This window comes from Sapajus apella, unplaced genomic scaffold, assembly GCF_009761245.1.
Source record: "Sapajus apella isolate SASKATOON/1434 unplaced genomic scaffold, GSC_monkey_1.0 scaffold61, whole genome shotgun sequence".
Taxonomy (NCBI): domain Eukaryota; kingdom Metazoa; phylum Chordata; class Mammalia; order Primates; family Cebidae; genus Sapajus; species Sapajus apella.
In genome coordinates, this window is record NW_022437001.1 from 1480440 (window position 1) to 1507425 (window position 26986).

General features: G+C 38.2%; 1 protein-coding gene across 4 annotated transcripts in view; it reads right to left on the reverse strand.

The window, feature by feature from the left end:
- FAM160A1 (family with sequence similarity 160 member A1) overlaps nt 1-26986 on the reverse strand; it is a 278667-nt gene that overhangs the window by 71741 nt on the left and 179940 nt on the right. For all 4 annotated transcript variants that reach the window (XM_032246417.1, XM_032246416.1, XM_032246414.1 and 1 more), the window contains 3 exons: nt 18481-19107; nt 9689-9847; nt 7791-7877 (listed from right to left, as the gene is read on the reverse strand). In XM_032246417.1, coding sequence (XP_032102308.1) covers nt 7791-7877; nt 9689-9847; nt 18481-19107 — 873 coding nt within the window. The remainder of the gene's footprint in view (nt 1-7790; nt 7878-9688; nt 9848-18480; nt 19108-26986) is intronic.

The following is a 26986-nucleotide window of genomic DNA, read 5'->3' on the forward strand; positions in this document are numbered from 1 at the left end:
CTTACTATGGATATCAATGTTCACCTGCCTTACAAATCACATTAGGGTCTTTTCTCAGCTCTCATTCTCCCTGACCTCTTTAGGACATCACAACTCTCCTAGTGTACTTTCATCCAAACACACTCCTCCATGCCCTCCCTACCTGCTCACCTTCAAGGTTCAGCACAATGTCACTCTCTTCCTCCCCCATCCACCCTAGCTTCTTTCTCTGTCACAGTACTTAGTCTTTCTTGCTTAAGTTAACATGTCAGTCTCCTGGATCCCAGATTATAAACTCCATGGAGATGATAGGGTTTTTCAGCCATCTTCATTTCCCCACAGAGTCTGGCAGAGTATTTTGCACCTGGTGCACACTGACTAAACGGTCTTTGAACAAACAATATTATCCTTTTACTGCATATGAGATGGCAGAATCTGTCCTGCAATAGTTATGATAATATCTTTGCATATAACAGTATATGATTTTTCAGAATGCACTTACATTTCATTTTCATATCCTATAGGGAAGAAAGAGGAATACTGCTATCCTCATTGTACAGCTGAGGAAATATGATATGGTTTGCCCAAATCTCATCTTGAATTGTAGCTCCCACAATTTCCATGTGTCATGGGAGGGACCCAGTGGAGGTAAATGAATCATGGGGGCAGGTCTTCCCCATGCTATTCTGGTGACAGTGAGTAAGTCTCATGAGAGCTGATGGCTTTATAAAGAGGAGTTTCCCTGCATAAGCTCTCTCTCTTTGCCTGCCACCATCCATGTAAGATGTGATTTGCTCCTCCTTGCCCTCCACCATGATTGTGAGGCCTCCCCAACCATGTAAAACTGTGAGTCCATTAAACTTATTTTTCTTCCCAGTCTTGGGTATGTCTATCAGCAGCGTGAAAATGGAGTAATACAAAATGTGACTCAGGGAAGTCACATTGGAAGCTTTGCACAAGTTCACACAGCAGTAAATAGAGCCAGGACTAAAACCTAGATCTCTGACTCACAATCTAATGCTCTTCCACTGCACACCCTGACTCAGCAAAAATTCGTGTAATAATATGCCTGATGTGGTGATACCTGTTCTTTAGAGATTCATTTATTCATATCTAGTATGTTGTTAGCATTTCTACCTGCCACATTGGAGTCCAACTCTGATTTTAGGTTCCAGAGGACAAGGATCAACATACTGAATGAGGTAGTAACTATAAGCTACAAAAAGTAGATTCACTAATGTGTTTCTAGAAAATTTTAAGCTGCAATTTACTTATGCATTAAACCTAAACATACTCTACAGGAATCATTTATACCTGCCAATTATTGCTCTAAGATGCTGATACTGGTAAACGGACATGCTGATGGCTTCCACCTGCCCCTCTAAATCTACTCTCCACCTTTTTCACCTTGCCCTGTAACCCAGTAGGCCTGTATGGACCTTTTTCCCATGGTTCCCTTCAATACACTTTCCACTTGGATTCATGCAATGGAGTTCTAGCAGGAGACTGGAAGGAAGGAAGAGAAGGAAGCTTTGTTATTGGTTCCCCTGAATCCCCTCTGAACAGTTGCCTCAGGCAGGTTGTAACCCATGACTGAAGTTCATGGCTCTTATCAGGTAAGCCTCTCCACACATGTCTCTCTGATGCTTCACAGCACATTCAGCACTTAGGGGTGGCAACTGTGGTAAAACTGCCCAGAATATAGCCACAAATTCTTTAACACTGCTACTATCAAGAGGTAGGATCTATGTCTTTCCCCTTGAAAGTGGGTGGTCTCTGTGCAACTATGAACAATGAAATATGGCATAAGGGATACTCTTCCAGGTTCCAAACCCAGCCTTAGGAGACTAGCAGCTTCTATCTCTTGCCTCTGTGGCACACTCACTCTTGGAGTTCTTGGAATTCAACCAGTACAGGAATCCAACTACCAGAGGCTGCCATGCTGCAAAGAAGCCAAAGCAGCCCTGTGGAGAGGCTGTGTGGAAGGAGGGAAAGAAGGAGAGAGAGAAATCTAGTCAGCCCCAAGCCGATCAGGCCCCAGCCAGCTGAGATCACAGGCCCCTGACATCACAGAGCAGTGATAAGCTGTCCCTACCATGCCCTGACTGCATTCCTGAACAAAAGAATCACAATTTGTACTAATAACCAACACTGTTTTAAGTCACTAAGCTTGAGAATAGTTTATTACATAGTGCTAGATCACTGAAACACCACACTGTTGTAACTAGTCCACTTATTAAGCTCCCCTCAGTACCTAGTCTGAATGCCATCTATTCCCTCTGAGGCCCTGACTAAATACATATGACAAACATTAGGGCTGATAATCATATTCTATATTTCTCTTCTTCTGAAAAAAAAAAAAGGAAAACCATACTTTCCCCTGAGGTCAGATGTGGCCTGGTGACTTTCTTTGCTTTAGACAATGAAATGTCAACAGAAATAATATGTGTTACTTCCAGATCAAAGCTTCAAGAGCCAGTGGGTCATTCACAAAGTTCTCTTCTCCCTGACATCATCTTGGGACCAGCGATATTAGTTCCAGATAGTGGAGGCTCTAAAACTTGGATCCCTGAGTGAGGACAACATGGAAAAAAGCTAGCTATAAATTGCTCATCCCACAATCAAAGATGCAGTGATGATGCAATGCAAAGATGCAGTGTGAACAAGAGACAAGCATTTGTTACTTCAGCCCCTGAGATTTCAGTGTTGTTTGTAACGACAGCATAATCAACATGACTGGTACTATAAGCTCCCCTGTCAAGCCAATCCTGAACAAAATGCCCCCATGCGTTATGGGTCCATTTGAACTCCTGAATATTCTGCACACCAGCAAAGAGGTCTCTAAGCAAATATATACAACCATCTTGTACACTTCTATAATCAGAAAAACTATGGAAATCCAATAACCATCGCAGTGGCCTTGGAAATGCACCTTGCAGACTTCCAACAACAGGGAGCATTACTGAGCTGGGGCTGCTGCTGCTAAACTCTGGAATGCTCTCCACATTCGTTCTGAGGCTACACTCCTACAGGTTGCTCCCAGCCAGTGACTGGGAACACTGAGTATAGTAGGCATACTAAGGCAGGCCTGTTGCTGGGAGACACAGGCCTGTGATAGCCTTTCTCAGACTGCTCAACAGTCTAGGACACTTCCAGCCAACCTTCTCTCCCTCTCTCCTTCACTTGGGGTCAGACTGGCATTGCAGTCTGAAAGCTCTCCCAGCCTTCCTCCATCTTGCTCCTATTTTCTTTCACATAGGCATTTCCCCAGATAAAATCCTTGCACACTTAATCCTATCTTAGCATCTGCTTCCCCAAGAACCCAGACTAATAGAAAGACACCAATGAATATTCAGCCTTGAAAATTTAGCTTTGACAAATTAAACATACAGAGATAACAAAACGAGCTCTTGTTGAATGAGGGCTGTCCTATTAATCTGAAGTCATAAATAACCAGTTTTGTACAAAGTGATATCTGTATCTATAGCTGGATCTAATTCCTATATTACCTATGTTAACAAAGTATCATTTTATTTAATATGACTTTTACAAAATATGATTTTAACCTTAAATTAAAAATGTATCCTTTCCCATATGTCTAAAATAGGCTTCCAATCCCTTATCCCAAGCCCTGAAGACCATGTGTATTCTGGAATGTAAAACTTTAAGAAAAGTAGTACGTACATCTACCGTATTTGACAGAACATCCCCAAGAAGGACTGGGGGCAGTGCCTTATAATCAAATATATTACTGTTTCTTCCACAAAACATACAAACATTAACATAAGTGAGTTAAAAGTAAATAGCCTCGAGGTGGTTCAGGTAGGGTTCAGTATCAAATGAGTTCAGCAAAGTTTGGCTGTAAACCAAGTGAATTGTAAGGAAACATTCTGTTTCCAGAGCTTTTTGAAGTTTAAGTTGTGGATAAGGAATTGTGAACCTGTATGTTCACACTATAGAAAACTATGTAGCCCCTTAAAAAAAATCCAAAATGCCATTTTACTAACACAGAAAAACAAATGGCCATCTGGATGTGAAAAGCACGTAACACAGGAACTTGCAAGAACAACTTGCAAAGGCTAAGTTTTGTGTTATCCTTACATAGAGTCAAAGAGGAAAGCGGAGACGATCTTCACTTGTCAAGGACTCCCACTCCCCACCTTTGTAATGACTCAACACTTTGTAATGACTTCCTCTCTGGTTCAGAAATGCTGTGGAAATACTGTTTCAGCATGAAATTATTTATGAGACAGAGAGAATAGGTTCACCTCTGTAAACTGCCTATGCTGACGGCAGGTAACTCAAATGTTATGAATAAGTTGGTGGCTGAGAGAGTACACAAAGAAAATTTATTTAGGATACTAAATAAGGCTCATAGAATAATGAGAGGTGGCCCATAAGATGGCTGAATAAGAACTGCTCCAGTCTGCAGCTACCATTGAGATCAACATAGTAGGTGGGTGGTTTCTGCATTTCCAACTGAGGTACTCGGCTCATTTCACTGGGACTGGTTAGTCAGTGGGTACAGCATAAGAGGGTGAGCCGAAGCAGGGTGGGGCATTGCATCACCCAGGAAGCACAAAGGATTGAGGAAGTCCCTTCCTAAGCCAAGGGAAGCCATGAAGGTCTGTGCCATGAGGAACGGTGCATTCTGGCCCAGATATTATGCTTCTCCCACAGTCTTAAGAAGACCTGCAGACCAGGAGATTCCCTCTGGTGCCTATGCCACTAGAGTGCTGGGTTTTCAGGAAACTGGGTGGCCGTTTGGGCAGATACTGAGCTAGCTACAGGAGTTTTTTTCATACCCCAGTGGTGTCTGGAAGGCCAACAAGACAGAACCATTCACTATCCTGGAAAGGGGGCTGAAGCCAGGGAACCAAGTGGTCTAGCTCAGTGGATCTCACCCCTACAGGGCCCAGCAAGCTAAGATGCACTGGCTTGAAATTCTCGCTACCAGCACAGCAGTCTGAACTCAACCTGGGATGCTTGAGCTTGGTGCAGGGAGGGGCATTCACCATTACTAAGGCTTAAGTAGGAGATTTCCCCTCACAGTGTAAATAAAGCCAAATTTGTAAACAAAGCCACTTTGTAAACAAAGTAGGACTGAACAATGAGAACACGTGGAGGCAGAGAAGGGAACATCACACACCAGGGCCTGTTGTGGGGTGGGGTATAGGGGAGGGATAGCATTAGGAGAAATACCTAATGTAGATGACAAGTTGATGCATACAGCAAACCACCATTGCACATGTATACCTATGAAACAAACCTGCATGTTCTGCACATGTATCCCAGAACTTAAAGTATAATAAAAATGAAAATTAAAAAAACATATACAGAATAAAAAAAAAATAAGGCTCATGTCAAGGCAGTGGACACAGAGTATGGAAAACACAAGACAGGAGTCCTTCCAGTAGACCTGAGCCCAGACTTCTCATATCATTCCCCGTATCAAAGGGGAGAACATAGGAAATACGGTATGACTGCTCTCACCAGGAATGCCTCAAGAAACACCCAGTTCTAGACTTCTTTGTTCATGTGCTTCTGAACCCCTGTCCTGCCACTCATGAAACGGCTCCTTTCTTCATCAACCACATAGGGAGCCAAGAGCCAGAGGAGCGGCTGTTCACCTTCCCTAGCCTGCTCCTTCCCTAACAAATGATAAAAAAGCAAACAAACATACAACAGATTGAGAACAGGGAGAAAAATTAATTAAGAAGAAAAAAAAATCCATCTTTGTTCTCCCTAGTTGCTATATAGCCCTAAGAGAAATTGTGAGCAATGTACACAAGTTAAGGGATCTTAATTAGAGGTTGGAAATTCAAACTTAATACAGTAACATTCGCTTTTCATTTTACATATTCAGTATTGACTCTTTCTCATTTTTACAATAAGCATATATTAACTCTATGGTTTTAAAACTCTCACATTTTAATTATGGGCGCAACTGAGGATATCACATAATGTATGTAAAGTGCTAGATCAAATGCTAGTTATTATTCTCTTACGAACCACCGTCTGGGAAGGTACTAAGTGCCAGCACTCTGTTGGCACTTTAACAAACATTCCATTTGTGTGTTGTTTCTTCAGACTCCTAAGTCTAAGGTACTGTGCTCAGCATTGGAGATATCCCAATGAAAACACATGTGATAATACGCCATACCAGAAAGTGTGCATGCCACTGGGAAGACAGACATTAAGCAAGTAATCGCACATGTAATGATTTAACTCTCCTTGTGCTAAATGAGCACTCCTATGAAGAAGTGTGAGGTGACCAGTAAGATCCTCATAACAGCTCTCCGAGGTGGCTCTCATGCTCAATTATGGATAGAGTTATCACTATTGTTTGTAACATTAAAGTGTGCTAATTACAAAACATATAATTTCCTGAACAAATAGTATCATAATTATCACTATTATAATAATGACAGGAAATTATTTTATGTCAATAGGTCAATGAGGAAAAGGATGGAAATAAATGAAGAAGAAAGTCTAAACGTGTGAGAGTACATATGGATAATTACTGCCAAAGAATTTCTATACTACTCTTGTGTTCCACTGAAGAGGAAAATTCTTTCATGCAAACAGAGGCTTAGAGGTCTTCAGTGCAAGACACCTGTCCCATCCCTGGAACAACAAAATACTGGCAAACACAAAGTTAACCTAGAAACAAATACAAATTTTGTATTTTCCAAAGTTAATCCTCTATTTTCCAAGAGAGATCTAATTTCACAGACTTGGTTCCTTTGCGCCCATAAACTACTAAAACAACATGGAAACCTCAGTATTTTTATGTTTAAACTACATCAAAGATGACCTTTTGAACCTAGATATAACATAAAAATCCAAGTCAAACCAAGTACCCTGTTTGGTTTGGAAAACATGGCCACTACACTGGAAAGGCACTAAATAGTAAGGGATAAACATCTTCTGTCAAGACCTGCTCTAAACCAGAAACCCCATCAGCATGGATGGCAAGGTTTCAAAGTTGCCATGATCAGGTATTTTTGGATTCTGTAAAATAAGAGCCCATAGAAATTGAACTTCAGGATGCAGAATGGTGGGCATTCCATCAAAGCAACATATGATCAAGTTGCTCTTTGCTTCTGTCCCTGTCAGAGGTGTGATTCCAAAATCTTGACAAAGATCCTCTGAACTAAATACTGCAGCAGTCTCTTTACTTAGTGAAGAAAAAACTGAAAATCAGAATTCTAGGCAGAGGGGTGTCTCCTAACAGCTCACAATGGAAAACATATCAGTTGATTTATTATACAAAATGAGAGTCATAAGAAATTCAGAGTGGTGCTAATGAGACAGCCAACCTTTGATGGGGCCTTAACTTGGCTTCACTTTAATTTTTGCTGTCACAAAATTGTTACAATAAAAAATTATGTTCCATTAAGTAGATGGCAAATCTATGGCACTTGTGCTACCACTGCGCCTCTCCATGCCCACGGCAGACCTTGCATTTTCTATGACAGACTCAGCCTTGGAGGACAGTTTGACAGTTCCAAGCAGCCACTACTCATGAAGTGAAGCAGGCACAGAGACAGATTCTATGCCAATGTTCCTTTAAGCTGACTGTCCTACCTGACACTCACAATACTGTATTCTATGACACCAGATGAAACCCATCAGATTTAAGCTGTGGCCATTTTAAGATCCATGTTTGATATTGCTAAGAAATATGGATGGAATGAGAAGAAAAATAAGTCTAAAATCACCACCAAATCAATTACACTGTGTTTACCCTCCTCAGTGTCTATCACTTATGTTATAGAGACAGAAGATTACATAAGCCAATCACTGACCTTATGGAGAGCAGGAGCCAAGACTGGTACCAAAAATCCATTGTAAATGTAATTGACAAGCTGATTTCGAATCAAGGGGTGAGCCACCTAAGAGGGAGGCAGATAGTCATGAAAAAGGCAAAAAGTCCACTCTTCAGCTCTTCTTAAAACAATTCTGTGTACATTATGAACTCAAAAGGGAAATCCAATTTTTAGCCATTTATTCTGTGATTAAGGAACAAATTGGACTTCATATTATCATGTAAGCTTTTCAAATAGCTTATTCCAGTATAAACAGCTTGGTGAAAATTTGTACAAGTTGAACTTTCAAAGAAAATATTGGTAATTCTGAACTGTGTGCTTGGAAAAAAAGACAATAAATACTGAGTATGTATAAGGATTCATAAATTAAAGTTAACAAACTGGAAAGTATAATTTTTTCCCCTTACTTTCTTCTAAGTTACATCTTAACCTGTAACTAATTTTAAAAACTGAGTATAACTGTCAAAATGAACAATTAGATACATTATTTTGTTAATAGAAAAAAAATTTCTCATTTTGAATATGTATTTCCTGATAGTCATTTTTACTAAAAGAAAGGCATTTAAAAAATAGTTTCAGAAAATTACATAATATTCAAAAGCAGAAAACATTATCAGAGGTATAATACTTCTCATATTTGATTTCCAAAACATATTTAGTGTGGATAATCTCTACTAATATCTTTTATAAGTAACCTTTTCAGTAGTCTTCCCCAAACAAAAAATCTTTAAAGTATATGGTTTCAATGTCAAAATACAGTATAAAATATATAATTTCCCTGTTCTTACCATGCCCATTAGCTTTACTTCTCTTTCTTAAAAAAGATGAAAAAGAAGAAGAAAGTCAAACAATAAAGTAAAAAGCAATTTCTAGGGAAGTGAGGCTAGATCTTTAAATTGCTGATAATCTCTGTGTGTGTGTACGTTTTTGGTAAAGAACTAATAGTACTTCCATCTTTTTTATTTCCACAAACTCCTGCAAGAAAATGTTGATAGACTGCAATATTAAAGTAAAAAATAAGACATAATCCATTTATCTTATACATAAATAAAACTTTCTTTGACTTAGCAATAAAAATGAGATGGAACTAAAATAATTTACTTGTATTTTCTTCCAGAAGCTATTTCTTTATTTGGTAGATAAACAGATTATAACTAACATTTTTCATCCTACAATCACTGTAAAGAAAACTTAATTTCTTAATAAATCCAATACTAAGGTAATATTTATGCTATATGGAACTAAAACATTTTTTATGAAAACCTACCACATCCTTAAATATGTATAAAATCTGATTTTTATTGAAAACAGTAACAAGAAATCTAAAGGTAAAATCTAATCAAGAAGCCAAATACACAAGAGTTCAGTAGTTGTTTTTTCCCCCCGCCAAACAGACCAATTTCAAAGCAAATTTAATTTGTGCTGCAATGAAAATGTTTAACTTCTTCTAAATTCAATTGGGATAACAATATTCTTTATGTAGTATGCACCATTAAACAAAATAAAGTGTTCTCCTTTGCAGATTCCCGAGAAGACCTCAAAGTAAAAGTGGTATAATTTGGAGTACTTAGAAACCTAAAAATATATATTTAATGAGTCAGGCATTGAACTTATTTTTGATGGTTAAGCAGATAATCAAAACAGAATTAACACCTTTTATAAAGAAGATAAAGAAAATCTCATTTTTTTCTCAGTTAAAACTTCCAGAAACCTACAAGCTAAAATTTTCACTCATTCAAAGACATTCAGTTGGCTTAAAGCACCAATATTCCATAAACATATATTCATATTTTTAATAGTGAATGTTTTTAAGTTAATCCTGTGCTTGTGCTCTGAATGAAGCCATAGCAAAGGGATCCTTTATCATACTCTGGTACCTGTATGACTGCATTGCAAAATTCCAGGGAGTTCATGAACTGGACCAGAGAAGGAAGTAGAAGCCAGTCATCTTTCAGAAGGCAGTGCCATTCCTCGCCCTTCTCTTCTAGCTTTGTAGGCAGGGAAGAGTAGAGGCCACTGAGCCCAGTTGCAAGTACCTGCATTCAGAAATAAAAACAAAATAAATGCTTTCCCAAAGTTCTCAACCTGCAATTAACAGCTCTTAGGTGATGCCAAGGCAGCTGGCAAGACTGCATGTTGAAGTAGCAAGGTATTAGAGAGCCCATCAGCCAGCTAAAAATGATGCAAACAAGTGGAGACAGCGGAGAAGGACAATTCCAGCAGAAGGAACAGCAACACCAGAACTATCTGGCTAATACACACGTGGTTGATGTGGGTTGCTCATCTCTCATGTGCCAGGCATTATGCTGGGCTATGTGTAAGGAGAGTACACACAAAGATGAATAAAATGTTATTCCGGCATCGAGAAGTTGCAGAGAGAAATAAATTCATAAACAAAATGCTATAGTACAATCCAACTAGTGCAAATACAGAGAAGGCACATATGCCAGTCTAGAGGAGAATGCCCTGTTTCAAGGTGGTCCAGGACAGAAAGTCACATACATAGAAACCATGATCTTTATCAGAAAGATTCCATGCAATTCCCTGCATGTTTAAGGTCATGACTGACAGCTGCATGTTTGCAATTTAGAAAGCACTTCCATATATATTTTCTCATCTGATCTTCAGAAACAATAGCAAGGAGAAAGAATTGGGGGGCAGGAATCAGTCAGATGTGATAATAAGTTCAAGCAGAGATAAAGTGAGTCTACATGGAGGTATCAGCACTAGGAAAAGAAAGGAGGAAATAAAATTTGAGTATCACATGGAAGGTGGATATGAGGGTGATCTAACCATGCCATCTATAGGTCTGACATTAATCCAAAACTCTTAGAGGTTTCTTCTTCCCTTAGTGCTCTGTTTCTAAATTTAAACTGATAGCATTTGGGCTTGGTGAGTGGAACAAGAACTCAAAACTGTCAACTCACCCAACTTGGTCACTAAGAAAATGGTGACGCCTTTAATAGAGACAGAAATGTAGGAAGATAGCACACATAATGCTGAATGCTTGTTGATTTTACCTTGTAAATATAAAACCAGAGAAACAATGAATTTCAGAGTACTGGAGGCTTCCCAACTGGGAAGTGATACTGATTAAGCAGCAGCTTGGAGATCCTGACTTGCCAGATATGTATAGGCTGGCCAGGGATGGCACAGAATGGATACAAAGAAGTCAGCTACAGGGCCAAGGGCGGTGGCTCACACCTATAATCCCAGTACTTGGGGATGCTGAGGTGGGTGGATCACTAGAGGCCAGGAGTTTGAGACCAGTCCGACCAACATGGCGAAACCCAGTCTTTACTAAAAATACAAAAATTATCTGGGTGTGGTGGCACAAGCCTGTAATCCCAGCTACTGAGGAGGCTGAGGCAAGAGAGAATCACTTGAGCCCCGCAGGCTGAGGTTGCAGTGAGCCAAGACTGGACTACTGCACTCCGGCCTGGGAGAGAGAGTTGGAGTACCTCGAAAAAAAAAAAAAAAAAAAATGGTCAGCTACAAAAGGCTTTGATCTAGCACAAACCCTGAGGTGACAATGGCATTGAATGAGATGGAAACATTCAAGAAAATTTAATGAGGCAGGCCCAGAAAAGAAATAGTGACATACTGATTGATCTCACTGTCTCAATGAGATTAACGGGCAATTAAAACAGTGTTAGAAATGCTCAGAATACATAATAGAAAATAGATGGTGCTGGTGGTGTACAAAAGACTCTTAACTTAGATTTGGAGGGCTGGCAGCAGGAAACATTCTCAGAAGAAGTGATGAATAAGTAGGGGTTATCCAGAAAAAGAGTAGGGGTAAGGAAGAATATGCCAAGTGGAGAAAACAGTGTGTACAAAAGCTCAAAGGAGAAAGAAAAGATGGTATTCTCCAGGAACTAAGAGAAGCGCAGTATTGTTAGAGTACAGAATTACAGGTGGAAAGAGACTGGCAGGGTAAACGGGAATCAGATCCTGCAGGGTTTTATAGGACACCACGAGAAGCATGTGGGGCATCCAAATGGAGAGCCCAGTATTCAGATATGTGGGGCTGATGCTTAAGAAAGAGCTCTGGGCTAGAGACAGAGGGATCAACATGTATGGGACCTCAAGCCATACAAACTAGAGAGAGAAGAAGGAAAGGGAGATTTAGACAGATGAGATATGACAAAATAATCCACAGTGCCTGGCATTACAAACAGAAAGTCAGAAGGAGGTGTGGGCCTAGGTATGTTAAACTTGGAAAAAAATTATCTGTAGACCTATTGTTGCCTCCCTTTTCCCCTTGTCCTGTTCCCACAGCACTCTCTGTATCCCTTTGTGTAGCAATCATCTTTCTTGCATGTATTAGTGTATTGCCTATCTTCTCCATCTCTCCTGGTCTGGCTTGTTCATTCCAGTCCACACTGGAGGTATGGATGATTTGTCCAGTCAGGTATGTTGAGTTTCAGATGCTAGGAGTCCTTCCTATGAATAACATACCCAACTCAACAACAGAGTACAGGTCGGAGAGGTCTTAACATGGAGAGACGATATGAAGTCATAAGAAGGTGTGGGAGAGGTTGGGGAGTTGATATAGAAGCTCCCAGTAGAGTATAAAGGTCAGGGAGACGAATAAATGAACCATTTCAGTACTAGGGAAATAAAAAATTATCTATATTTCTCTGTTCTATTTCCCGGCAACCTTTAATCACTCATTCATTTACTCACTCATTAAAAAAAAAAAATGAACACTTATTTCAAGCCAGGTACTATGTTAAGTACAGGAAACACAACAGTATACAAGACAGTACATTTATCTCTTTTTTAAAAAATCAGGGCATCTGTGGTCCCAAAGGAGATGTCCCCTATTTAAAGTGAACATGCCCATACACATCACTTTAATTCCAGTTTTGAATGTGACCCAAATGAGTTGCTTCTTATAAATTAGAAACCTCTGGCAAAAGAGAACAGAGACCAAAAGTTCTCCTCAAAGAGAAATCTAATCTTGATGCCACATTTTTAAAATCAATTACATTTGCTAACTCATGCTAAATTAACCACAGAACAAAGGCTTTAATTCTGCACACTCCTGATTTCTTAACCACTTTAAGGCTTTGAAGATGAATTCATAAAGACAGGCTTAATTTGTCTGACTAAAAACCTGGGAATAACTATTCAGTATATCAATATAATTACGGCAACATTAATTTTCAAATTACATACATCAGTGACAGTAATTAAAAATAACACCTACGTAATATTCACTTTTTAAAATGGGTATCCTGAAAGGGCATGGTTGAGATGTGAACAGAAGGCTGCCCATCCAGAAGGATATTCCCTGTACAGAAGGATACTCTCTATGCACAAGGACACTCCCAGAACAGAAGGACACTGCCTGTACAAAAGTGACAGCTGAACAGGAAGTCCTGCCATCTTCCTGCCACTAAGAAAAGTGTCTCTGCTATCTCCTTCAGAATGGCAAAGAAACAGGGGAGACAATATTCTGCAGAGTAAAGAGTATTACAGTCTTAGGAACAAGATTCTAAATCTTTATGGTATTTATTATATCCTCCCTTCCTAGGCTGTGCTCAGAGTTCAGATTCATTCACCCAGACTGCACATATTTCTAAAATACAAACTGTGGGCCAGATATATGCATGATTGGTCCTGGGGAAAGAGTAGTGAACAAGTCAGACCAGCAGAGATGGAGAAGATGGCAGATAAACTAATAAATGCAAGAAAGAGAATTACTACCAAAGGAGATATGCAGTGCTATGGGAACAGGACAAGGAAAAGGAAAGGCAACAGCAGATCTGCAGGTAACTTTTCTAGGTTAAGAGATGAATAGCACATTCTATTTACTGCTAAATTTCATTTTTAACTTAGAATTAAATTATAAAAAGTTTAAATACAGATGTATTCAACAGTTAATTAAATATAAAATTCCCATCCATTATTTTAGCCTTTTATTGATCTTAGGATTCCCATCCAGAAAACAAAACAAAAAAAATTGGAAAACATTCCATTTATTCCCAACACATTAAGTATTAACCCAGTATTTTTCACTTATTTTCTCTCAAGAATCTCTTTTTAAAAGAAACTAATCACCATATAAAACCATAAGGATAACAGGAGACAAAAAAGCAAACAACTTCTCTGGCAGCAGTATAGCGTAGCAGTTGCTGAGACCAAGGATTTTAGTATCAGACAAAAGTGGTTTTGAACCAGGCTCTGCCATTGACAGGCAGTTATTAAAGTTCTCTAAATTTCCATTTCTTCACTGAGTTGTTGCCAGGAGTAAAGAAAATAATGCATGTACCAAGATTGGCATAATGTTTTACACAATAGAAATGTTTCCAATGAAGGAAAGAAAGATGACATACAAAAAAAAAAAAAAAAGAAAAAAAAAGAAAAAAAGATGACACGCACAGCACAATGAACAAGTAATGTTTAACTTTAAACATCTAATGATATCTGGTTAATTTTAGCAAACAAAGATTTTTGGCAGATGGCTTTAGTCTGAAGCTCACAGCATAACACCTGGTAGGAACTATTTGATACAACTTGCCAAAATAAAAAGCCTCATAAATTTTGGATTTGAGACAAATAATATTCTACCTGCGGATGTGTACCTAAAGGTCGCTTGCTTTAATTTGCATTACTTGATTTATGTATACACTGTTTTCTACATATGCCAATATATACACAGTGGCAGGAGATTAACCATCGATATTTGGTTAAAAAAAAAAAGTGACAGGGTCATTTAGTCCTCATCCTTTTCTTGGCACCAAATTGTTCCCTAGAGTATCTTCATTCTCCTCCTTCTCCTGGGAAAGCACATCTTGAGCTAAGAGGCAGCAGAACTAGAGCTCTTCCTATCAACTGTAAAGGTTTCCAAAAGTGGTCCAGTTTCCTGAAAGAGTCATTACTCTTCCAACAGCCTGATGCTAACACACTTTGACAATCATACTAATTAGAGAAACCTTTTTGTCAATTGTGGTCCTTAGCTGGATGGTTAATAGAGTATGCTTTTATCTTCAACATAAAGAGCCCTTTTTTTTAATTATGTTGTCAGATGTAATTATAGAAAACTGGTACAAATGAGATTATGGGATCTATCCTGAGGGGCAACTTAACACAACAAAGCTCGTGTTCCATTCTAGCAAACAAGGTCAGCTGGAGATGTTATTTTCCTTCCAACTTTAATGAACTCTATAGTGTTTTAAAATATATTTTTATAAAAGCAACACTCAGTAAAACCTTCTTATGAGACAGTTAAATGTAAAACTAAACATTATAAACAGTCCATTCTTGTTATATTTAAATTTTTAAATTATGAAATACCAAAAATATACAAAACATAATAGACACCCATCACCAAGACTTAACAGATTTTAACATTCTGCCAAAATTTCTTGAGAATACTCTGATTTTTTTCAAACAATAAAAATTACAAATATACCCTACTCCAATCTCATTACCATCCCTTCTCCTTCCTTCACCCCCAAGAAACCAGTCTTGAACTTAGCATATATTATTATTGTGGTTATTTTTGTATTTTTACTGTATACATATATATCCAAAAAACAGCATATACTAAGATTCTGTGTTTTAGATTTTTATGTAAACTTGGGCCGGGCACAATGGCTCAAGCCTATAATCCCAGCATTTTGGAAGGCTGGGCAGGCAGATCATTTGAGGTCAGGAGCTCGAGATCAGCCTGGCCAACATGGTGAAACTCCATCTCTACTAAAAATACAAAAGATTAGCCAGGCATGGTGGCACATGCCTGTAGTGCCAGCTACTCGGGAGGCTGAGATATGAGAATCACTTGAACCCGGGATGCGGAGGTCTCAGTGAGCTGAGATCGCGCCACTGCACTCCAGCCTGGGTGACACAGCAAGACTCTGTCTAAATAAATAAATAATATGTTTTTTGATTTACTGGTGTTCACACATGTAGTTACATGATAATATATATTATTCATACACTTTGAATCTGAAAAGTATTCCACTGACATATTAATAAGCCAGCTTATCTTTCACTTCATGTACTTCTATTTTTCTGTTTTTCAAATCAGTTTTATTGAACATCTTTGTATACGTATCCTTGTAAATAACTGCCAGATTTCTCCACGCCAGATATCTAGAAGGAAAGCTGCAGGATCATATGCAAATACTCAGTTTTACCAAACATTGCCATACTGCTTTCCTGAGTTACTATGCCAATTTATATTCTCAAAGTTCTTGTTTCTTTCACACTCTTGACAACGCTTGGTGTTATGAGATGTCTAACAGTTACCACTTAATACTTACCACTCTAATAAGTATTCATTGGCATCTCACTGCATCACCAATAGTGGAACAACTTAACACATGCCCCTTGCTGTAATCAGTAGGTATGTAGCATGGCCTGTAAAGTATCCTTGCCAAAAATATTTAACCTAAATTTAACTTGGAATGTAGACCTAAGACCAATTTGCAAGAAATGCAGGGGTAGGAACAAGTCAAACTACACAAGAAACAATCAAACAAACCCAGAATGTGGGAGTGTTTTATAAGACAATGGCTTGGTCTCTTAAAAAGTCAATGTCAAGGGGAAGAAAAGTGGCAGGCTGTTATTATATTAACAGAGACTAAAGAGACCTGATAGCTAGATGTATATCTTTTATTGGACTCTACAAAGGGGGAGAAAAAAGCTATGAAAGTAATTTGGGGCATAATGAGAGAACTGGATACTAGATCGTATTAAGGAATTATTGTATAATGTTCTTAGGTACAATAATAGTACTATGCTTATGTGGGAGAATGTCCCCATTCATAGGAAATACGGACTAAAGTATCTAATGTCTGTAGCTTAATTTCAAATGGTACAACAAAAACAAATGAAAAGCATAAAATACCAAAGAATGGCAAAATATTAACAACTTCGAATCTCGGTGGTGTGAATATAGTTGTTCATTTTAGCGTTTTAAATTTTCTGTATTTTACTTTTTCTCATAATAAAAAGTTTTTAAAACATAAATTGCATCGACTTTGTAGATTAATCTGCAGGAATGTCTCCTCTACACAATATCTTCAAGCTGTAGAGCTTTCTATTTATTTAAATCTTTTATGTCATTTACAATTTTCTCCATAAAGGCTTTTCATGTATTTGTTAGATTTATTTCAACATACCATATGATTATGTTGCTTTTGTAAATGGTATTTTCTAAATGCCTTTTGCATATTGATCACGTGAACCACCTGAATATTTCGATTTGTTACAATATCTGCTCTCCTTTAACAGCAGAATTACACAATTGAATTAAACAATTCAAATAAGCTAAAACCCAAACCTCGTATGGCTCCCTCTCAAAACTGCCATGTTTAAGAGGTTTTCTTTAAAGCAGTTTAAGGCTCACGACAAAACTGAAACGTACAGAGATATCCCATATACCCCCTGCTCCAACACATGTATAGCCTCCCCATTATCAACATCCCCTACCAGAATGCTACATTTGTTACAATTGAACTTAGAGTGACACATTATAGTCACCCCAAAAACCATAGTTTACATGAGTGCTCACTCAGTGTTATTTCATTCTATGGGGTTGGACAAATGTGTATTGACATGTACCCACCATTCTAGAATCATGCAAAGTAATTTCACTGCCATAAAAATCCTCGATGCTTTGCTTATTCATCCTTCACCCTACCCCAATGCTCATGGGGAAAAAATGATCTTTTTACTGCCTCCATATGTTTGCCTTTTCCAGAATGTCATATAGTTGGAATCACATAGTAGGCAGCCTTTTCAGATTGGCTTCTTTCACTTAGTAGTAAGCATTTAAGGTTCCTCCATGTCTATTCATGGCTTGACAGCTCATTTCTTTTTAGCTGAAAAATATTCCATTATCTGCATATACCCCCACTTTATCTATTCACCTACTGAAGGACATCTTGGTTGCTTCCAAGTTTTGGTAGTTAGGAATAAAGCTTCTATAAACATCCGTGTGCAGGTTTTTGTTTTCAACTCCTTTAGTTAAATATCAAGGAGCACAATTGCTGGATCATATGGTAAGAGTATGTTTAGTTTTGTAAGAAACTGCCAAACTGTCTTCCAAAGTGGCTGCACCATTTTGCATTCCCATCAGCAAGAATGAGAGTTCCTATTCCTCCACATCCTTGCCAGCATTTGGTGTTGTCAGTGTGGCCCCTGCACACTGTTGAACCCTACCACCCCATGTTCCTATGATAACAAAACACACTAAAACTTAATTTCAAATGGTACAACAAAACTAGCGGTCATTTTCTTGCTGAGAAACTAATTAATTTGTGAAACCAGCAGTGGGGTCTTATTACATGCCATGATTCTTCAGAGAAAAATCAACCTGAAAAGCTAAGAATTAGAAAGTATAGGTTTTACCAATCTCTCAGGATGTGCTCCTAGAAAAACTAAAATCATTCTTAATGCAGTAAAAATTAACCAAAAATGGTAAGACATCTAGCTTCCTCTGTTGGCTTATGATGAGCTGACACTGCTCAGCCAAAAGCACCTCAACTTAGATTCCTCTGCTCCCTCCCAAAGATTTCCTCTAAACATCTTTCCATAGGAAGTGCCAAATACAACTTGCTGGGAGGAAAGAGGGAATAAGAAAGTATTCATCATTAGCAACAGAAGAGAAAAAAGGGAGTGAGTGTAAAATATGCCAATGAGAGAGACTTACTGGACAAAAGTAGGTGTTCTCCACGATGTGATGGGCCACCATGCTGTTCTCTGCAGAGAGAGACATGATGAATAGCAAGGCATCCCGAGCTTGCTGGCCTACTGCCCCTTCTCGGTGAATGAAGGGAATCAGAAGGGAGAAGATGAGGAAGTTGGCAGCACCTTGGTCTTCACTAGTGTGGAAGAAGAGTTCTAGAATGGATGGATCTTTGGCAAGAATGGAACAGAGCTGACTGAGTAGGACAACCAGCTTCTCCTCCACAGTGGGGGTGGTTGTTCCTGAACAAGAGCTCAGCAACATCATCAGAGGCTTCAGAATGGGTTTGTGGTGGAGCAGAGGCTGGTGTGACTGAGTGACCAACATCTCATACATCTTTAGCTGCTCAATTTTAGTCTCATCAGTAAATTCCCTTCTCAAGCTCCAAAGGAAAAGTTTCTCCATGATGTTCTCAGAGACCACAAATTCCAGAATCGACCCCATTGCAGCATCCTTGGCTTGCTCTTCAATCAACAAGAAGAGCATGTGTTCTACATAATTCTGCACAGCACTGGCCTCATCTGGAGGGATAGACCCGTATTTTGCCTGGGTGTTCTTCAAGGGGTCATGCTTCTCCAAGATTTTCATAACCTGTAACCAAATCAAACATTTGTCATCCATCTGATGTTTATCATAATTATAAAAACAGATCACCCTGAATTTGCCAAATCTTCACTAAAAATGCAGGAGCCATTGCCCACAACAAGAGATGTGTGAGCACTGCGTGTGTGTGTCTCCCTCTCAAACACTAAAATGAAGGCGTTAAACTATCGAAAGATGTCTGAAGATGGTTACTTATACATTTATAAATTTCAACAATCTAAATATTGAAGAAAATAGTATGACTATATAAATTAAGCTACATGCATTCTTTGGATTATTTATTATGAACACAATTGAGAAAAATGAAAAATGGTGATATGTTAGATGAAAAAAGCAAGCTATTTGTAGATGTAGATGCATAATAATCAACGATGTCAAAGACGTATGTGAAAAAATATGCAAAAAGAATCATTTTTATGTTCAAAGTGATGACAGATTCTTAATTTTTTTTTCTAAATTGTTAATGTATAATATGCTTTTTAATTTTAAAATGCATCAAATAAGGAAAAGGAAACTTTACTACCCATTTTCTCCTACACATAGAATTGCTTTGAAGATCTCAGCAGAGGAACACAGCTATCATACGCCCTTGACAGAACAATATCCTCCCTTCCCTACTTGAATAGATGCCCTCTTCAACCAAACATGCAGCAACAGAAAAGAAAAAAGGAAACTGATGAACAAGAGACATATAACTAGTAGAATCAACCCTAACATATGGCATATACTAAAGCTAAAAAATGAAGAGTTTGAATGCTATATTCCTTTAAGCTGAAAAATTCTGAGACAACCAATTACAAAATAAATCCCTAAAGTTTGGTGTGATTAAAAAGTTTTAGAAACAGAGGTGACAATTAGAAATGTTGTTAATGCCATTAAATTATACACTTAAAACATGAGGCTGGGTGCAGTAACTCACACCTATAATCCCGGCACTTTGAGAGGCCAAGGAAGGGGGATCACTTGAGCCTAGGACTTCAAGGCCAGCCTGGACAAAATAGTGAGACCCTGTCTCTACAAAATTACTTTAGAAATCAGCTGGATATGGTGGTGTATGCCTTGAGACTCTGAGGTAGAAGGATCACTTCAGCCCCAGGAGGTTGAGGCTGCAGTGAGCCTTGATTGTTTCATTGCACTCCAGCCCGGGCAACAGAGAAAGACCCTGTCTCAAACAAAACAAAAAACAACAAAAAATTGATTAAGATGGCCTATTTTGTTACATATACTTTACCACAAACAATTCAATTAACAATTAAAAAAAAATCCTTACGTAGGTCACCTCACAGCCCTGGTCAGCTTCTCTCCTTTCCCACTGCTAGCATTTGAAGGTTTCTCACCTTTTTCTGCCAATAGATACTTACTTCCACTTTGCCACCTGGAAACTAAAACAATTTTCTATCTCAACTTCCATTTAACTTTATAACTTAGAATTTCTAGTATAATATTCATGTTCTAGTATAATACTCATTCCATTTATTCCCTTGAAAATATACACATACAATTTTTAAATAACCAAACATTGTATCAATGACTTTATCTTTGTCCCTTTTTGCCTTTCTGAATTCCATGGAATCAACATGTCTCTTGCAGTACTCTCTGGGTCCAGTTCTGTGATGTGCTGTTACACGTTCTGTGTAAGTACTTAGGTTATGGAATTTTTCCAAGTCACTGGGGAAGCTGGCAAAGGTACAATGCTATGTCAGCATGCATGAACAATGAAGGAAATTTGTCATGTAAAGGTCTAAGTCTGTCCCTTGTCAGAAACAGGAAAAAAAAATCTTTATAGACCAGGCAAGTCCATCCATACAGAAGAAAAGAATTTCCACAGAATCTATAATCTCTATTGACTTCCATTATAAAGTTGATAATGCTGTGTTACAAAGGCAAAAAAAAAAAAAATCACCCAATACCCTTGAGTTGACATTTTAATAAGGAAGGACTTTGGCTAGCCTCTACCCAGGGAGTACCTGGCCCATTGACTAGTGGCCACAGGACAGCCACTAGACATCCTCTTCTCCTTTGCTGTATGCCTGACTCCAAAGTGTACCCACTATCCTGCAACCTCCACCAAGCCCTCCAGGATTCCTTGCATCTAGTGACCTTCCAGGCCAAAGAAACACGAGGACCTGGTTCTCCCCCATCCCTTTGTTCAGGGCCTTACCAACACATCAATAGAATGCAATCACAATACCACACTGGTCCAAAGGGACTCTACCTCCACACCACACATTCTCCATTCCCAAAAGTCCCTAACTTCAAGCATCCATATTCCGAAGAACAAAATACATGCCTTATCAGTTCTATAATTTCGAAGTCCATATATTGAGTTTGCTTATGAGAGCTATCTTTACAGCTAGGCCTCAGAGTAAAAATATAATTATACTTTTCATGTGTGCCCAGATTGTCTAAACGATCTAAAACTGGGGCTGTGCTTTATACATTGATAGTGGAGTGGTAAATTAGCTCAATCTTTCTGGAGAACAATCTGGCAATATGTAATAGAAGCTATAAAATTGTTCCTGCCTTCTGACTTGTTAATCTGACTTTGGGGAAAATGCCCCAAGGAAACAACCCAAAAATAATTTGTTAAAAAATGTTCAATTTTCCAATAATGAAAAAAATATTATTGACTCAAATGGTCAAGAATAAAAGAATTACAATCAAAATGTGTTACGTCACCATACAATAGAGCCATCAAAAATAAACACTAAGTAAATTCATTTTATATCATTAAAATGTAAGTTAAAAAGCAAATACATTGCCAAGTACATATATGATTAAAAGTGAGTCTAAAAAGATATAAATGAGATTTTAAGGCTAGTGAGTTCTTCTTTCCTGTAAGTTTATCTAACTTTGTTACATAAACAGAAACAAAGGTAGACAAAGTAATCATGTACTAATGTCCAAAAAAGACTGAATCATTGAGTTAAAAACAATTAACAATTAGTGGTCTCTTAAGTCTCAGCAATTTACAAGCAATATAAATTTATAAATATGCATATGTATTTATATATACTATATATGCATACAAATATGTAAGATACAGCAAAAGTCTTTATTTACATAACAATAAATTGTACTTTTCTCATTAATTAACTTTCATTTATATTATTTATTCCAATTCATTCCTTTACAAACAGACCTCCTTTTTTTTGGCTATGAAAAACCTTAAAAAGAGAGTTAAGACTTTTATACAGAATGCAAACTGTTTAGCAACTTTTAAACTGAAGCATCTTTACCCTCTTTATAGTAATTCCCGTATACTGCCTTCAGATGGAGCAGACACATTTAAGACCCAGGTCTGACCCACTGGTTTTACTGCCTGGAAGATGGGTGTGTTACAACCAAGGTATGTGAGTCATGGAACACACAGGGCTCAGCAAAGTGCTGATTATGCTTGTGTTGCTACACATCCTTAACCTCTCTTCTTAGGACCTTCCCAGGCTACCTCCTTTTCTTTTTCAGGCAGACACACCCATGACCTACTTTTACAAGTGGGCACTGGTGGCTCAACCTTGGAACTAGTTCTTACGTTGGCAGGGAATGCCTAAGAAGCTTCTTGACTAGAGCAAAATTTGCACTGAAACGCCAAAGAATTTCTACCCAATGTCCCAAGTTTGTTACTCAAATGGTGTCATACTTCTTTCGGTTTCTATAAACTGATCTCTGATCTGACCTGGACTATTCCTTATTTTTTCCTTTTGTGTCCTCTTTTCATATCACTCCTATCAAACGCCAATATTTCTGTATCCCTGATTTCTGTTGCTGCCAGTTCTACCCACTTACCAAAGCTTACTTTCCAGTGCTATGGATGCCACAATTTCATGCTGCTGACAGTGGCTCCCCCTGGCCTGGTCTACTCCTGATTACCAGCTGTCTTATACTGTCAACCTGGCCTCATTTCCCAGACCCGGCTTCTTCTCAGCCATCTAGATTCAGTCTCAGGTATTCAGTTCTGGGAAAGTGCGCGCGCGCGCGCGCGCACACACACACACACACACACACACACACACACACACACACACACACAAAATTAAGGGGCCAGAGGGATCTCAGCAGGTGAAAGAAAGCAAGCACACAAAATATACTTTGCAAATATTTCCAAATTATAAAACAAATTTACTTTATTAGGCTGAAAATACCATTTTAAAAACAAATCAACACCTCAGAAAACCCAAATTCATTAATTAAGTAAACCAGCTGAGATCAGAAATAGCAACTTAAATGTTTTGCTGATCATAGCTAGGCACTTGCTGACCTACAAACTTTAACAAACACAGGTGCACGCGCATGCATGTGTGTGTGTATGTGTTTGAGTGCATCACTAGCTTAGATCACATATAGATCCTAAATGCAAAGTATCATAATTCCAAAAAGAAACACATAAAAATCAACTGAGTAAACAATGGTGCTAAAAATATTAAATTCATAGAGCTATATTTATCCTAATTTCAAAGCCATTTGACTTATTAACGTGAGAATTACTGGGGCTAAATAAGATTAATAAATAGCATATTTCTTTCATTAAATAGTATCAGATACTCCTATCCTAATCCCTAATGATGGCTCCTGTGAGCCAGTGATAACTGGCCTGAATTTCAAATAGGTGCAAATTCTAAATAGGAAATACAAATGCTTTTAAAATGAAAGCTATATATAAATAAAATAATTGTACCTCAACTACAAATGATTACCCTTCAGGATACACACAAGTGTTTCTCTCTCAGGAGACTAGCTTTGATTCCACTTAATATTGTTCTATGTCTTACATACATGCATGTATCAGTAGGTGATTATTTATGCTACCAAAGTTAGAGCCTAGTTATTTTAAGAAAGTCATTTGTGTAAAACTCATACTTCGAAATCCTTTGGAATGCTAAAATAAGGTGGCACTGTGGAAAAAACCAAGTTACTATGCAATATTTTCCATCACACTTAAAGGCAAGATTTAGCTTTCTTAAGCCAAATTCCACTTAATACATCAAATAACTACACAAAAGTTAAGTTTCCATACAGTCCTTGTTCATTATTTAACAGCTATGTCTTTCAATATGGAGTATTCCTTGTGCATCTATTTCCACAGGAAGACCTCTACCAAGTCATTTCTTTTCATATTAAGGTAACAGCTTTATAATTCACTTAACACCAGTTAAGTTATAATTCATTTAACACATTATTTAATGTCAGCTCCAGTCCTGAGCTCCAGAGGCTTGCCTAAATCTTGGATAAAACAGTTATGGAAAGGATTTAAGGAGAGTAATGATCTAAATAATAATATTTCAAAAAACACTAATTTCAACCACAGCAAAAATTAAACATCACTAAGCACATAATAAGGAGAGTTGCTGATATGTCAACATGCTCAACCATTTTTATTTTATTTTATTTTTATTTTTTGAGATACAGTCTCATTCTGTCACCCAGGTTGGAGTATAATGGCACAATCTCGGCTCACTGCAACCTCCCGCCTCCTGAGTTCAAGCAAGTCTCCTGCCTCAGCCTCTTAAGTAGCTGGAATTATAGGCTTGTGCCACCACGCCCAGCTCATTTCATTATTTTAGGAGAAATCGGGTTTCATCATGTTGGCCAGGCTGGTGACAAACTCCTGACCTCAAGTGGTCTGCCCACCTAGGCCTCCCAAAGTGCTGGGATTACAGGCTGAGCCACCACGCCTGGCCATACTCAACCACTTTAGAGTCTGATAAAAGTGCAAGTTGATGCCTCGGCCCTCTAACTTAAGAAGTATTGCTTTTGTTCACTTTACCTTCTACTTTCAAGGTTAGGGCTACCAGTAAGGTTTGGAAGATAGAGAACTTTTTGAAATGTTAACAAACACCAATTTAGTAATTAATCAGATTTCTCTAATACTTCTGAACTTTTCATCTCTCAAAGGCTTTACTTAATTTTCCTATCATTTAGTCTACTACAAGGCACAGAGCAAAAGAGTGGAGATGAGCAGAGCAAGGGAATGAGACTAAATACAGTATACATGTCAAATCCATGCATGGATGCTCTAGACATTAGATTCGAGCGACCTGGAGCTCTACACAAGATACCATACCTCAAGCATATTATCTATTTTTCATTATTGTGGGAAGACATTTGACCTAATTAACCAAGCTAGATGGTTCTGTTTTTTCCATCCCTACCCCTCTCCAAGATGAAAAAGGTTACTAAAACTACTGACTTTTCCTCAACTCTCACTATTACTCTATTTGAGCTCTGACATTTTCTTAGCCTAAAAAAATTTTTAAACAGCTTAATTTTAGAGGCTGAAGGTAGGAATAAGTCATTCTGGGCTATTAATTAAGTAGAAGCAAACACAAAAAGGTGCATTTCCAATTGATATTTTTTTCTTTAGGTTCTGGGGTACATGTGCAGATCATGCAGGATTGTTGCATAGGTAAATACACGGCAATCTGGTTTGCTGCCTCCATTCCCCCCATCACCTATATCTGGCATTTCTCCACATGTTATCCCTCCTCAACTTCCCCACCCCCCACTGTCTCTCCCCTAGACCCCCCAACACACCCCAGTGTGTGATGCTCCCCTCCGTGTCCATCTGTTCTCATTGTTCAACACCCGCCTATGAGTGAGAACATTCTGTGTTTGACTTTCTGTTCTTGTGTCAGTTTGCTGAGAATGATGGTTTCCAAATGCATCCATGTCCCCACAAAGGACACAAACTCATTGGTATTTATGGGTGACTAATATCCCATGGTGCCACAGTTTCCTTGTCCAGTCTATTGTAGATGGGCATTTGGGTTGGTTACAAGTCTTTGCTATTGTAAACAGTGCTACTGTGAACATACGTGGGCATGTGGCTTTATAATAGAATGACTTATAATCCTTTGAATATACACCCAGTAATGGGATTGCTGGGTGAAATGGAATTTCTATTTCTAGGTCCTTGAGGAACTGCCACACTGTCTTACAAAAAGGTTGAACTAATTTACAAGCCCACCAACAGTGTAAAGGTGTTCCTATTTCTCCACAGCCTCTCCAGCATCTGTTATCTCCAGATTTTTTAATAATCACCATTCTAACTGGCATGAGATAGTATCTCAAGGTGCTTTTTATTTGCCTTTCTCTAATGACCAGTGATGATGGGTATTTTTTCATATGTTTGTTAGCCTCATATATATTCTTTTGAAAAGTGCCTGTTCATATACTTTGCCCACTTTTGAACAAGTTTGTTTGTTCTTTTCTCGTAACTCTGTTTTAATTCTTTGCAGATTTTGGATATTAGCCCTTTGTCAGATGGGTAGATTGTAAAGATTTTTTCCCATTCTGTTGGTTGTCGATTCACTCTAATGATTGTTTCTTTTGCTGTACAGAAGCTCTGGAGTTTAATTAGATCCCATTTGTCTATTTTGGCTTTTGTTGCCAATACTTTTGATGTTTTAGTCATGAAGTCCTTGCCTATGCCTATGTCCTGAATGGTTTTGCCTAGGTTTTCTTCTACGGTTTTGATGGTGTTAGGTCTTATGTTTAAGTCTTTAATCCATTTGGATTAATTTTAGGGTAAGGTGTCAGGAAGGGGTCCAGTTTCTGCTTTCTGCACATGGCTAGCCAGTTTTCCCAACATCATTTATTAAACAGGGAATCCTTTCTCCATTGGTTGTTTTTGTGAGGTTTGTCAAACATGAGATGGTTGTAGATGTGTGGTGTTGCCTCTGAGGTCTCTGTTCTGTTCCATTGGTCTATATCTCTGTTTTGGTACCAGTACCATTCTGTTTTGATTACAGTAGCCTTGTAATATAGTTTAAGTCAAGTAGTGTGATGCCTCCCACTTTGTTCTTTTTGCTTAGGATTGTTTTGGCTATGCAGACTCTCTTTTGGTTCCATATGAAGTTTAAGGTGGTTT